Source organism: Cimex lectularius, unplaced genomic scaffold (genome assembly GCF_000648675.2).
Source record: "Cimex lectularius strain Harlan isolate CLEC.00 unplaced genomic scaffold, Clec_2.1 scaffold94, whole genome shotgun sequence".
NCBI classification, from domain to species: domain Eukaryota; kingdom Metazoa; phylum Arthropoda; class Insecta; order Hemiptera; family Cimicidae; genus Cimex; species Cimex lectularius.
In genome coordinates this window covers 48,262-63,664 of record NW_019392668.1, presented here as the reverse complement: position 1 = coordinate 63,664, position 15,403 = coordinate 48,262, and the positions used below count along the sequence as shown (strand labels likewise).

The 15,403-nt window shown below is 34.9% G+C and overlaps 1 protein-coding gene across 1 annotated transcript in view; it reads right to left on the bottom strand.

The window, feature by feature from the left end:
- The window catches only part of LOC106670298 (lachesin-like), a 218,597-nt gene extending 212,678 nt beyond the window's left edge, over positions 1–5,919 (bottom strand). Inside the window, exon 1 of the mRNA XM_014400489.2 lies at positions 5,842–5,919. Within this exon, the coding sequence (XP_014255975.1) occupies positions 5,842–5,905 (64 nt within the window). The 5' untranslated portion in view covers positions 5,906–5,919. The remainder of the gene's footprint in view (positions 1–5,841) is intronic.
- Between the last annotated feature and the right edge of the window lie 9,484 nt (positions 5,920–15,403).

Here is a 15,403-nt window from a genome sequence, read left to right as displayed (position 1 = left end):
AATTCGATAGTAATGCCCTGGAGAACCGTAGGTTCAGAGTCAAGCTGGGAGGGAGTCCTTAGGGAGGGCCGGATTCGCGCTGTGGACGGTGCTTCGGCTGGGCCACCGGCCAACCCCCTGGACCTTTCCGGCTGTATTCGTCCGCGACGATCTAGCAAACTTGCCCAAATCATGTACGCTGCCCTACTTGTACAAGGCTAAGTTCCTTTTCCGTTTTGAATCGCTGTCGGGCTATACGCGACAGGGTCTCTGTGGACCCTCTCGTCGTGCTCTTGGTAGAGAAATTCGCGGAGCTGAAGCCTCTCGGAACGTGGTTGTTGTCTGGATTCCCGGACACGTCGGCCTGGAGGGTAACGGACGAGGCGGCGAAAGCCGGTACGTCCCACCCTCCGGATCGGACCATCGCAATCAGGGCCCCTGACACTAAACACGCAGCAAAACATATGATAAAAGAAAGATGGCAGCGTCAGTGGGCGGGGTCGTCGGAGAGGCTTTTGCGAGTCAAGAACACGACCGGTAGATTGCCTTCAGAGAACCTGAGCAGGAGACGAGGGATCGTCCTCATTCGACTGAATATTGGCCATACCCGGTTGACACATGGGCACCTGTTTTTGGGCCAAAGCCCGCGCAGGTGCCCTTTATGCAGAGAAAGGTTGCGCGATGTGTCCCACATAATAGAGGCGTGTCAAGCCTTGGCTCCATATAGAGAGCGTTGGCATGCCGCCGGACTTAAGAAGAGTTCTCGAACACGGTAGCGAGTTTCAGAGTCCCCTATTCCGCTTTTTGAATATAATATGTCTTATGTGTTTTGTGTCTATATGTTTGGTTTGAGTGCATATATTTATTAGCGTGAATGGCGAGGGGTGAGAGTGAAACATAACGTCATCATCGCTCCTCGAACGTAGAGAGCGTAAGAGTGTGTGTTCGGGTCGATGGCGGAATAGTTATAAAAGTACTCCACCGACCCCAATCTAGATTAGTTTGAGTATAGAGTGGATCGAAGTCAGCTCAAGTGGTAGAGCAGCGGCGTATTTAGCCGAAGGTCGTGGGTTCGAATCCCGCTTGTGACACTGACTTTTTGCGTCTTTAAGAGAGGTTAAGCAAAACCATAATTAATTGAAAAGAATTTATTTGGTCAAGCGAACCACGAAACCTAATAAAATGTTTTGTTTCCTCAATTATTGTGTATCTAAATTTTTTTGAGTAGCATTTGAACATATTCAGTCATCTATAAACATAGTTATTATCAAAAATACTACCTCCACTGCCAAAACCTTCCCTACAATTTCCAATCCCGACAATTTTAAATAACGATGTCCACTAGACCTCATGGAAAATTAATTCATCAATTGCAACATTATCAAATTTATAACGAATCCCACCTAATCGAAGGGTGCCATTTCTTGGCTCCATATAGAGAGCGAGTAAGAAGGCCGCCCGAATTGTGCATGAGCACGCAGCTAGTATCTGCGTCCCAAACAGGATTGTTTAATTACAAATTTTCCCTCCGTGTGTGGATCGAGTGCAGTGGATCGAGGTCACGATAGCTCAAGTGGTAGAGCAGCGGCGTATCAAGCCGAAGATCGTGGGTTCGAATCCCGCTCGTGCCTTTGACTTTTTTATCTCAATTAAAAACCTTAATTAATAGAATTTTTTAACATGAATGTGTAGTGCGAAGAGAGTTGATGGCGCAATATTGTACACCTTATCGATTCTCAATTAGACTAGTTCTATAATAGGTCACTGTTTTGTTGTATATAGTACTGAGAGTTTTGTATACTTAGCATGTTTTGAGAGTGAATGTATTTATTGGCGAGAATGTGTAGCGTAAAAGGGTTGATGGCAGAATATTGAGAAAACCCATGGACCCCTCCCAATTTAGATTAATTATATAAAAGATGTAAAGGGGGATGAAGGTATGTCGAGTACTCCACCACCCTAATTGAGTGAATGGAATACAAACAGGAAAGGAGGTATTTAAGTAGATGGATTTGGATCAAGGGACTGCATGCGTTGGGTGATGAATTGAACTGGCTATTGATGGCACCCAAGTCCACCTCTATGGCTGAACGGATATATACGAAGTCTGACCTCCGACTGACAATACCCGAGGTGGGTGATACGCAAGGCCTACCTGTGATTTATTATAAAATATAAAAGTGGAATTGACGCTGGACTGCAAGACGTAATATAATCAACTCTGCACATATGTGTATAATATATTTTTTATCTTTATTTTTAGGTTTATTCTTAATATTTAAACAAAAGATCGTTTACTGCAATGGCAAAACTCAAACATGGACATTAGTCTGTCTGCTTGGTTGATCATTTCACAGTGATCAACGAAATTATTTAACGCAACAACACTACATACGTATTTCTTATAATATAAAAATTCATAAATAATCAACATACAAATAAATAAATAAAATTATATATATATATATATATGACACTAGCGTGTAACCATATCATACACATATTATATGTGTGGTGGTTTCTAAGTGTAACAATGTGTAGCTTCCAAGAAGGCATGTTTGATGTTAAATATTTTAGTCGTATTTCGGTATGTGGGCTAGTTTTGATGCCGACTCAGCCAAAAACAATTTTGCGCTACAACATGCGGTTAAAAACTGAAGAAAAAGAGTATTTATTTATAAAGAATATGAATGAATCCAACTGTGGGAACCGGGCTACAAATATAATTTGTAAAATACACTCGTTCATCCCCGTCCCCCTTATATTTAGACATTCTAGCTCCGTTCCAGATTCACACAATTTCTTTCCCTTCGGACAACATTCACACCTGTTCCTTTTTTTATAACAGCCACTTCTTATCATTTTTAGCCTCTGTTCCTCGATTTCAGAGTGGATTATTTATAACAATCGGGATGGAGAGGTGTTTTATAATTAGTTTCAAGTGATTTAAATTTATCCGAGAAATACGCCAACTACCGGGGTTATTAGAGTGAAAAAGATATAAATTTACAAAAAGATAAAAGTAAATAGACAATTTTTCATTACACTGCACGTTTCATAGAAATAGCGCAATAAATTTACAATTTTAAAATTACCTTTTCATATTTTTACCTTCCTTTTGTATTAAACTAAAAATTATAAAAATATTTTGGGAGAGCAGTTGGTTTATTTTTTTTATAGAGGTTATTTATAAAATACAAAACATACGATATTTATTACACTAAATACTTTTGAAACTCTTTTCTATCAAACATGGTGGCTTTTTAAATTTGGTTACTCTCTGGTTTTGTAACGCAGACAATATTTATCCAACTCGACATGACTTTTATTATCTCAGGATAGTCGACTAACGATTCCCCAGGGGATTCTGGTTCCAAAATATTTCTCCTGATATAGATCATGTTCGGGTTGGGGTTTCTTGTTATGATCCTTGGCTTTATTTCTAGAGCGATAAAATAAAAAAAAGTTTCACAGAATCGAAAGAAAACTGGCAGTATATTAAAGATGACATTGTGTAAGATGTGGCATGAGTTTATCCAAGATACAAACTCCACTCTTAACGACTTAACGACGGATGGGATTTGTATAAATAGATACAAGCCTGTTGATTAATCGGGGTTTGAGTGAAACAGTATCGCAGAATGGTCAGAACCTAGACGAATATCACAAATAAGATAGTAGAAAATAGTATGTCCTGAATGTAACAATTTCGAAGTGGGGTAAATTTTCCCTTGGTTAATGTCAGAAGTAGCAACAGGCGAAAAACAAAGCAATTTTCGGAGAAAGACCTAGACCTTGACTAGCAGACATTGACCTTGAAATGAAACACCTACCAAACAATCAACTTTTGCAATTCATGTCGAGAGACGTGGTTGTAGAAATCCTTCAACCTGATGATGAGCTAAGGGCTCGAAATCCGGATCGTTGGAAAACAACTTACTGTGAGTAGGAACTATCTTTTTGAAAAAAGGATTGAACACCGCACTCACTCCATCATTCATCATTTCTTTCAGTTGGATCTTCTCGTAGTCTTTCTTAATTGATCAATGTCTTCTTTTCTTAAACTTTAGGTATTTTCGGACACTTGCTTTTGGGTCAAACCCCGCGTAAGTATCCGGCATGTAAGAAAGGTTGCTCGATGAGACCCCCCATAATTGAAGGGTGTTACTCCTTGGCTCTATATAGGGAGAGAGTATGAATTCTACCCATTATGAGGATCGTGCTTGAGAACGGCAGCTAGTATTTGAGTCATCGGTTCCGACTTTTGGAGGAGAAAATTATTGTATATATTATTGATAGTTTTGTGTGTTGAGAGTGTATGTATTTATTAGCGTGAATCTACAGTGTAAGAGGGCTATGGCGCCATATTGAGTTTCCATCGACCATCAATTAGGTTAGTTATATAATAGGTGTAAAGAGTGATGGAGATATATCGCGTACACCACTACCATAATTGTGTGAATGGTATGTAATTGTATTTTAGAATATATTGTGAGAGTGTTTGGATCTAGGAACAGGTTGAGTTGGGTTCTGAATTGACTTATGGATCTATGGCCAACACAGGGAAGATGGCACATACTGGCCAAGGTAGGAAATGGTGTTGCGAACAATAGATTTGGGAGGGTTTCACTAAAAACATCAAAGTCCGCCAGTGGCTTGAACAAAGTGTGCAGTGAATAGATGACGGGTCTATACACTGGACCAATATTGGTTGCCCATTGCTTGTTGTTTCCAACCAGGTTTGTATTATTGGGTTGTCCGGAAAATAATGCAGGATTTTAAGTTTTCATTAAAAAAAATCTATATAAAATATTCTGTTTACGTTTACAGGATTACTCATTNCTTTATCAATTCTAAAAATTCTGAATTCTACTCAGACGGAATTAATAAGTTACCAACACGTTGGGAGAAATGTATTGAGAGTATGGGAAATTATTTTGATTCAAGAACATTGCTTTAAAGTAACTAGTTTCTTTTTTTTTGTTTAATACCAAAATCCTGCATTATTTTCCGGACAACCCAATAATAACACGTAAATAACAATTATACACCCTGACCTAACATAAAGCGGCAGCAGCGATTTCCTCGACCTCGATATCTATCACAGCATAGGAAAAGTAAGCAATTATAGGCTATTGAGGTTAAGCTGATCCAATCTTGGGCCAACTATTGGCCCAATGTGTGCAGCGAAACCAATGACCAGCGTGGCATGCTGCCCACCTTGGTGACCAATGCATTGGCTTGTCCTGGCCCCCTAGGTAGCTTGATGGATATGGACGTGATGGAGGTCAGACCCCGGACTACCAACGGACTCACGTTGCCTGCTTATTTATCATAAATTACAAAAGCTGTAATTGCCGATGGACTGCGAGAAGCTATAGGCTCAACTCAGTACATGTTTACATATATGTACATACATGTGCATATTTAAATTTATATGTGGTGTTTAGTGACCGTTAGCCAATGATTATTTGGAGATCGTGAAATGCGGCATGGTGAAAACCGTCTACAGAATTTTTTTATTAGCATATTTTACAGAATTATGTGAAAATTTGACACATGAATTCATTATACACCAGAATTATTGGTAGTGTTTCAAAGTCGTTGTTTATCAGATTTGTTCAATTCGTTTGATAGTATAACGGAAATTTTATATCAGTGAAACAACGGTAATGAGAAGCGTACCGGCTCAGAACGGAAATTGTAAACCGAAAGCTGTAAAAGATACAGAACAAACAAAGAAACCACGAAACGTTTAATAGAAACTAAGAGAGCCGTTACAGTCCTTGAAATTGTAATCTCAAGGAGCCGCTGTTAGATACAATTAAAAGGGATGAGAGAAGTTACGTCTAATAGAATTACCTTGTGAATACGAGTAGGTAGTTAGGAGAAACAGTGAAGAAAGGTGGTACCAGACCATCCTCATGGGTGGCTCCGTTCCCAACCTACAAAAAAAAAGAAAATTATCATAAAACTCATTTGTACCATTATTAACCTGCAATGTAACAATTACTTTTGATAATAGCATGTATGTAATGATTTTGCGAAGCAAATTTTTAGAACCATTTGCGGTTGAATGAAAAATATTCGAAAAATAAACTTTCAAGGAGTTTTCCAATTATATAGTAAGGTTGATTATTCTTTATGTGAATTATAACAATAATAAAAGATATTGTAAATATTCTTTAGCTCTAGATGTTCCTAGTTATTTATTGATTTTCTTCGTTTTACAGATTAAGAGTTGCATATCCTCTCTATACACATAAATGTTACAAAATAAACCCTTATATATAAGGTATTGGTTGAAACGAAAAAGTTAGTATCACGAGCGGGATTCGAACCCACGACCTTCGGCTCAATAGCCGCTGCTCTAACCACATGAGCTATCGTGATTTCGATCCCCTCGGAATCCCGCTCGTGATAATAAGTTTTTCATTTCAACCAATACCTTACATAAAACGATTAATTAATTGAAAGCAGTAATTTGGTCAATCGAACCACGAAATATAATGGGTTAAAAAATAAGGTGCAAAAATTCAAATTTTGTTGACATACTACTAATAAATTTAAAAAAAAAATAATAAGTTCGTATAATTGTTATTGTAATTATGTATGTGTAGTTATGTAATTATTATTATAGTTACTTATTGTATGCTTTAATGGCTTTTTGATTTATTTATTCAAGTATTTACTTTCTTATCTGACATTTAGTCATTAGGTTACCGCACATTCGTACTTATAAAGGAATGGCTGTAGTACACATCCAATTTTGCATGTTATGTGCCCATGTAAGAAAGATTTATGTAAGTTAATATAACTACCATTTCGGTTTTTCGATTTATAATAATTCCAGACCATTGTGAGACTTGTTCATTTCACATTTTATGAGACAAAGTAAAAAATGCAATATTTTCTTAAATTAATCAATATATGTTCAGCGGTCATGATTGACTTATTTAATTATTTCAAGTAATTATACTTTTTATCTGAAGTCTTGGGTGAGATGAAAAAGTTAGTATCACGAACGGGATTCGAACCCATGACCTCCGGCTCAATACGCCGCTCTTCTAACCACTGGAGCTGAAGTTATTATATCGTGACGTTAAGTTTTTCAGCTCGACCAAGATTTTATATAAAAACTATAATTAATTGAAATTTTCTTAAATCTCTAATCTTTTCCTGGTAAAATAAAGAACTGGTTAAAAGAAATACCATGGAATAAATTTTTGAAAAGTGCAAGTATCATGTATGTATGTCATAGCTCAACCGTAACTGATTTGCCAAAATTTGTACGAAACGTAAATTATGCACATTTTTTTCATGGAATATTTAATAATTATACAATTTTATTTATTGTTACAAATAATTAATTTGAGGTTTTTTGGGGTTTGAAATAATGATTATTAAAATCTTTTCGTCCACTGGGACCTATGTAGATCTATTGTAGAAACCCTGTAAATTATAAACATACCGAAACGCTGAAGAAAAATAAATTTTTTGGATAGAAACAGGATTGGCTATCGAACGTTGATTGTAAGAGGGGAAAAACAATTTTTATGAGTTTTTTAGCTCGATGGAACAAACTTCTCACAATCTAATTAACATACTTATGTTCTGTTTTTTAAGATTAATCATCGAGAGATACAATAATACATCTTGTTTTACAATGTAATACAGATTTAAAATATTCAAACAGAAAAATTTTGATACATAAATACCACCTTTTTAACATATTTTAGAGTCAGTAGGCAGGAAACAAAAGTTAATAAAAAGACGACCTTATAACCAAATTTGAATGGGAAACTGTAATAAGTAAAACTCATACCGGAAAAAGCAAAAGATGTAATATATATTGCCTTTTAATTTTCACAATGTATTTGAACTCAGTGATAATACAATTCGTTATTTTTTCGTCGTACAAAAGAAAGCGATTTTTTTTCAACAAGAGCAATTCATATTGGACATTTCTTTTTTATTATTTATACACCTGTGTTTTTGTTTCATTACAATTTATGACAAAGTCGTAAAATAAATAAATAAAAACAATTTTACTTTATTCATATTGACACTTTTCATTTACCGGTTGTTTTTATTTTTCAATGCAAATGAACTTAGGTTTAATACTCTATCAAAAACAAAAAACGCATTATTGAAATGTTTTACGTTTGACATAGCTAGTAGTGTCCTAAACAGACCACGGACATCTAAGCCTCAAATGACCCATGTTTTCATATTGAAACATGTCATAAGCACTGGTCATGTCATTCCGTTTTACTTTACGGGAAAAATGAAAGGATTTAATTTCAATATACATACAATAATTTATTGCCAAGCCTAGGTGAAATTAATTTTTGTGTTATTTTATTATAATCTTACTATTCGAATAATTAAGTTAACTCTTTCTATAATTTTGTTTCCGTGTAAGCATTTTTAAATTGTATTTATTTACAAGCTTCATACAAAATATTACATGTAATACAAAAAACATAACTATATAAAAATATATACAGGTATAATTAGTATTATGTAAATAATAATTTATAAAACATAAATAACAGTAATTATACAGGAAGGTCAGCTGTCGTGTTAACAAAAATCGGTGACAGTGTATCTAAACTAAAATAGAATGATGCAAATCTCATGGTTTTATTTCAAACCGTTCAACGGTTACGATTTTTTTAGTGTTTATTTAAGGAAAATATGTTTCTTTTCACAAAAGGCTGAATTTTCCACACAAAATGACTTTCCAAAACGTTTCGCCCCATTTTTAGCATTTTCTTTTACATGAGTCTTATTTTGTCCTAAAAATTGCCAATCTGCTAATAAAATAACTACAAAATGATTAATTTTAGATCAACTTCTTTAAACCATAGATCTTTACATTACATTTTTTTAAAATGTAAAACCAGCTAAAGACTTCAACATTTTATGAGCTTTTCAACAGTCTGTTCTAAACCTCTATTATTTTAATTTTGCATTTTGAATTTGAATTTAATAATAATTTATGTAATAACTTTACATAAAACTTGAATTTTGTCCGCTCTAACGTTAATTTTCTCAACTTTTAGTCACATTTTTAGATTTAGCACTGAATTTTCTTTTAGATTAGTCCACTTTTGTTCTAAACATTGCCACTTTACTTTCAAAATAAATATACAAACATCATATTGTTAGTTACCCAGTAGCACACTTAAATCTTTTCAATATTCACTCAATGAGAAAGTCTCGGGGCCACATTCGTTTCAATTTTCACTCAATGATAAAATCTCGGGGCCACTTTCGTTTCAATCTTCACTCAATGATAAAATCTCGGGGCCACTTTCGTTTCAATCTTCACTCAATGAGAAAGTCTTGGGGCCACTTTCGTTTCAATCATCACTCAATGAGAAAGTCTTGGGGCCACTTTCGTTTCAATCATCATTCAATGAGAAAGTCTTGGGGCCACTTTCGTTTCAATCATCACTCAATGAGAAAGTCTCGGGGCCACTTTCGTTTCAATCATCACTCAATGAGAATGTCTCGGGGCCACTTTCGTTTCAATCGTGTTGGAGGATTTACACGTAGGGTGGGTTTGAAGTGATAACTGTCATACTAATGGATTATTGTGTGTGTTCATTGATTGATGAAAATATTTACAGCGAGTTTTGATGAGTTCATGTACAATCGGAATGTGAGGATCGTTATGAAGAGTGTAATTTGTAACGTAAAAAGGAGAATTTATAATTTGACGGAGAATTTTAGATTGGATTAATTGGAGACGTTGGAAATTTGAATCCTTTCTGGAAACCCACATTTCACAACCGTACGCCCAGAGAAGTCTAATCATTGTCTCGTAAATTAAAAGTTTGTTCTCACTATCTAATTTTGATCTCGAGTCGTTTTTTTAAATAATTTAAAACGCCGGTTTGTTTGCTGTCTTTCCAGTCTTGTGTAGGGATTCCATGTTTCCAAGTTAACCATGAAAATTCCAAAATAACATACAAGTTCAGTGGTAGGCAATGGAATTCAATTTGTACTGCAGGACAGATATTTTACATAACGTAAAATGTGCCTGTACCCTTTTCGTCAGGTCTCCCCTTTGTGAACCATACATTTAATTCTTTCAGGTGTTGTTGTAAGTATTGAGTGTTAATTGAGGGTCCGAATTACCTGTAAGAATCGCTGTATCATCAGGGAATGTGTATGTTAAAATGTTAACACGTATAAGAATCTCTTCAATGTATATTGAAAATAGAAATGGGCAAAGTATGCTTCCCTGAGGAACACCCGCCCTAATGCGTATATAAAGTGAGAAATCAGTACCTTAAATAAATACTAAAAAATCATAACTTTTGAACGGATTGAGATAAACCCATGAGGTTTTCGACGTTCTACTCCTGTCAAAGATAAAAAAATTTCTCGCTGACTAATAATAAAATTAAGAGAAAAATTATTATAAATATAGTTATATGACATTTACATTTTTTACAAAATTGCATTAAAATCATTAATAAATGTGTTGAAATTTCATATTAGTCTTTATCTATGAACCCATTTCGATCATGTGGCCACTACTCACGCTGCGGTGAGCAGTTAAGTATATATAAACTTCCAAGTGATTCTATAGAACTGGCAGGAGCATGCCTACGATTCTTTAACATAAAAGTGTAAAAATTATATATTGTTTGGTCCATGCTATGTTAAAATGTGTCTAAGTGATGCAGATGATCCTTTAATCTATCGGCAACTTGGGACAAAATTTCTTTCGCCTTTCCATTAGTTGTAACTGACCAAATATTTTCACATTTTTCAAGACACTCGTACAAAACTTTGTTTAATGATTTTGGAAGTGTGTTGTATGCTGATTCTAAATTCATGTCAGTCGATGATAGTTTGGCCAGTTTGTTCGCTAATTCATTCTCTTTTATTTCGCCATGAGCCATTACCCAATCTAGTGGTACGTTACCCTTCAATTTGACTGGAATTTGAATAATTTTCCTTTTTTATTCAGACAAAAAAATATGATTATCGCAATTAGTTACCGATTCCAAGGAAACTTGACAGCCGGTTAAAATGATGAGCTCGGCAATATTCTCTGTTCCTCATTGCAAACCCCTCAGAACAGCCAAAAGTTTTTCCTGATTATTTAAAGATGCCTAAATTAGTCTGTATTTTTGCTTCATCAATTTTTATACCATTCCTTAAATCCACAAAAATACTGTCAAATCCTTATTCTGACTTGCTTCCGCTAGTGAAAACTGTTATTATATTAAAATTAAGTAATTTAATTAAAAATCAATTATTAAGCTTGGGAAAGTCATCAATCTATGACTTAACCTTCTGCAATTAGCAAAATATTCTGATATTTTCCATAGGTAATGATAAAACATCAATCCACAACAATTTTTTTTCAGGGTCATCATTATTTTTTACATCCAGCACATTTGATTTCTAGTACAATAATTTTGTACGTTTCTGGGAATGAAAGAAGGATATAAAAAAATTATATTTCAAGTTTATAAATATCAATAAAGCCATTACAATTCGTGGTTCGATTGACCAATTAACATTTTTCAATTAATTAATATTAATGAAACGTTGAGATAAAAAAGTCAGCGTCACGAGCGGGATTCGAACCCACGACCTTCGGCTAAATATGCCGCTACTCTATCACTTGAGCTATCGTGACCTCCGTGGCCATTTCATTTGTCGCCGAGAATCAAATAGATTACACGACATTTGAAAAATGGCAAAAAGGAGGGAAAATTCGAGAGGTGAGGTTGAGATGGGAAGTTAGTGTCCGAGCGGATCGAGGTCACGATAGCTCAAGTGGTAGAGCAGCGGCGTATCTAGCTGAAGGTCGTGGGTTCGAATCCCGCTCGTGACGCTGACTTTTTTATCTCAACCAATACCTTTCATATATATTAATTAATTGAAAAATATCAATAAAGTGTGCAACTGCTCTAGTTTTCGATGGGTACAATGATCTTGCTGCCTCTACGCATTTTAGAAATTTTAAATTTATCTTTTAACGAATTATATTTTCCATTTCTACCCAATTCCTTTATTTTATCTCGCTTAGTGCCTTTCTGTAATAATATAACTAGCCGCATTATTGAATTTTTCATTTTATTTAGACGTATCGCCTAATTTAAATTTATGTCTATACTACTATAAATCAACAGAATATGTTGTACGATAATCCATCTATAATGATTTTTATTTCAAAGAAAAAATTTGACTCTGACGTAAACAAAGTTTCCAGATGGCACGTCACTGAACACCCGTGCTTCAAAGTTGGCCGACTACTCTTTCTTCCATCTCCTCTTAAGAACCGATGTGACAGGAAGCGAAATTGCAAAAAAAGGTGGGTGCCAGCCTCAAAGAACTAGAGTCAAATTACAGAATGATGAATATATACGGCACTGTCCTCATTCAAAAGCCGAGGCCCTCCTTCCGAAGTTGGTGACATATGGCATTGACCAACTTTCCCATTCCGACCCGAGCTGTGCATTGCCGTGGCCCATGGAGTTCGATATTTGTTTACTCTTGGATTGTGTCAAAGACACTTTTCTATCTTACTTCAAAAATTGTAATTTATTTTGAGTTATTATGGTTTATCAAATTTGATTAAATATGTCGATGATTGACGAGCTTGTTTATCAGATCGAAAGAGCAAAGTTAGACAGAGCAAAATGATCGGATTACACAAACTCAAAAGAAAATTATAACCTATAATAAATTTTTCCGAAATTTCTGTTTTTAATGATCATATTCTTGAACAAGGACAAATTTCTCTTTTGATGTTCTAATTTATATAAATCATCTTTTATCTATCTCTTATCATTTTTTCACTAATCATTTTCCAACTCTATTTCTTAATAAATATTTTCCATTGGATTTTAGTTAATAAAATACAATTAGAACAGTTTTCATTTTGAAGAGTAGGGGAATAAAAACAGCGTATTGCAAAATTCCAGGATTTGACCATATCGTGAGTTAGTAACTTGGAATGTCATTATTGTTTGCAAACTAAGCTCTCGAGTTCTGAATATTTTGGTCATAGCTTCGCCGTTATTTAATCCATGCATAACAACGACGAATTGAGAGGTATCTCTCATTAAACTGCGGCTTACAAATTAACTTAACTGCAACTGCTGTATTTCAATTCAACGAAACATAAACCTATGCTAAAAATATTAATAAACGTCTGTTTTCTTACAGTTCTCCTTATCTTTTGAGATAAGTAAATTAATTTTTATTACTGTGTGTTTTATCCAATAAAAAAATAAAAAAGCGTGTAACAAACATGAAATATTTATGGTAAGTAGCATTTTCTTTTCCCTTGTTTAATTTTTTTCGTAATGACTATGTATTAATAATTTACTTGCCAAATTAGAGATTAGCTGCAAAAAAGTTAAAATTGTCATCCGTATAATTCGCAAAACCCGAAAACTGGTCAGTTTCTAAATATCTTCTTGTTAAACGAGGGTTTGCAACACTGGAGGTCACAGGTGCCCGTGTTCTCGAAAAAAAGCCCATTTTTAAGATGTCGTGTTCGAATGGAGGGCCGCAGGATTCGAACCCAGCACTTTTGCCTTAAGTGATGTGCGCGGTGTCAAAAGCCTAGGACTTTGCGGCCATCGAAGCTCCTTCTATCACTTTATTCTTGTAAATGTAAACAAGACGCTTTTCCTTATGAGCTTTCTTGAATTTATACGTTGTTTATCGTGTAGTGGACCATCCATGAAGAAGCAGAAGTCTGTCCGGATAGACAGACTGCAGTAAAAGCTTCTTCCATCTACTTAACTTCAATTTTAAAAAACTACTTATCATTTTACAAATGGGAAACGAGGAAATCAGAAAAAAAAACATAATTATATGGTGTACAGGTGACTCAAAAATCAATGAGAGCCAGAGGAAAGAGTCAGGGACTTTAGGATGTATCGGAGAATTTCGATTTTTCATTCTGAAATACATCTCATCAATGATTGTGCCTTAAAAAATGCCATTGGAATTTGTTTTCATTCGGAATAAAAACAATGAAAATCATAATTTATTAAATTTCGTGGTCCGATTGACCAAATAACATCTTTCAATTAATTAATCTTTATGTATGGTATTGGTTGAGATAAAAAAGTCAGTGTTACGAGCGGGTTTCGAACCAACGACCTTCGCCTAAATACGCCGCTGCTCTACCACTTGAGCTGTTGTGACTCGGACTCTTGTTTGAAAGCTTGGGTTGAAATGGATGGGCGGTTGGTGTCCGAGTGGATCGAAGTCACGTTAGCTCAAATGGTAGAGCAGAGGCGAATTTAGTCGAAGGTCGTGGGCTCGAAAATCGCTCGTGACACTGACTTTTTTATCTCAACCAATACCTTAGATAAAGATTAATCAATTGGAAAATCAGTAACATATTCTTAAACTATGCTTGATGGTCTAAAATGGTTTACAAGTTTTTTAAGAAATATATATTTTGAAGTTCCAGCTAAGTATGTTAAACTTCATGAACTAAAGATTTCCACTGTTTAGTCAGTTGTGGGCCAGTTGAAGATTTTTCTCCGAAACGGTTGAACATGTTCGGTTGCAGTCCTGGACATAAAGGGTTTCTGTTTGTTCCTTCAAGCTCAAATAGTTTTTAAAGTAACTTATCAATTCTTTGCAACCTGTACATCACCTAAAATAAATCAAAAATAGCGAGAGAAAAACAACGAACAAAAATCGATGTTTTTGGACATGACGAGTTTCTGAAGCGACTCATTCATATATAAACCGAATTTTGCGAATAAATTTATCACATAAAATAAAAATAAATTTCTAGACAGCTCATTTAGGTAATTAAACCTGTATCATATTGCCAGTTTTATGTCTTGGTTAAAAACATCCAAACAGAGTAAGCAGCAAAACCAGATTCTACCTATTTATATTGTGTATTATACTTTTGTAGAAGAAATACACCAAGTGGTAAAATTAATTCCATCGATCTGGCGGAAAGCACAGTTGCTGAGCGTTTGCAGGTTTTGTCCGTATGTTGGAAGGGGGCTCTTGGCCGAAATTCAGTTAGTGGAGAGAAACCGTAACACAAGCCACAAACGTGACAAGTTCAACTAACCACATATTTAATGTCATTTTATCTACAAACACGCTGACTGTGTTTTTCGATAACTTTTTTCTGATAAAATTTATTACTACAAACGAAGAACGACAACGGATGAAATGTAGTTTCATCGTAACCTTTCCTGTTACCAATTACGATCCAATAAAAGACATTTTTCAATCATTTTTTCTTTACACATATTGCCTGATTGTAATAGTAATATATAAATAATAATAAATGTGTTTATTAAAATAAACAAATTATACATGTGCGGCATTTAGAGACCGTTAATACGTGATTATTTAGAGATCGTGAGATGCGGTCTGGTGTGATGTAGGTTTAGAAAAA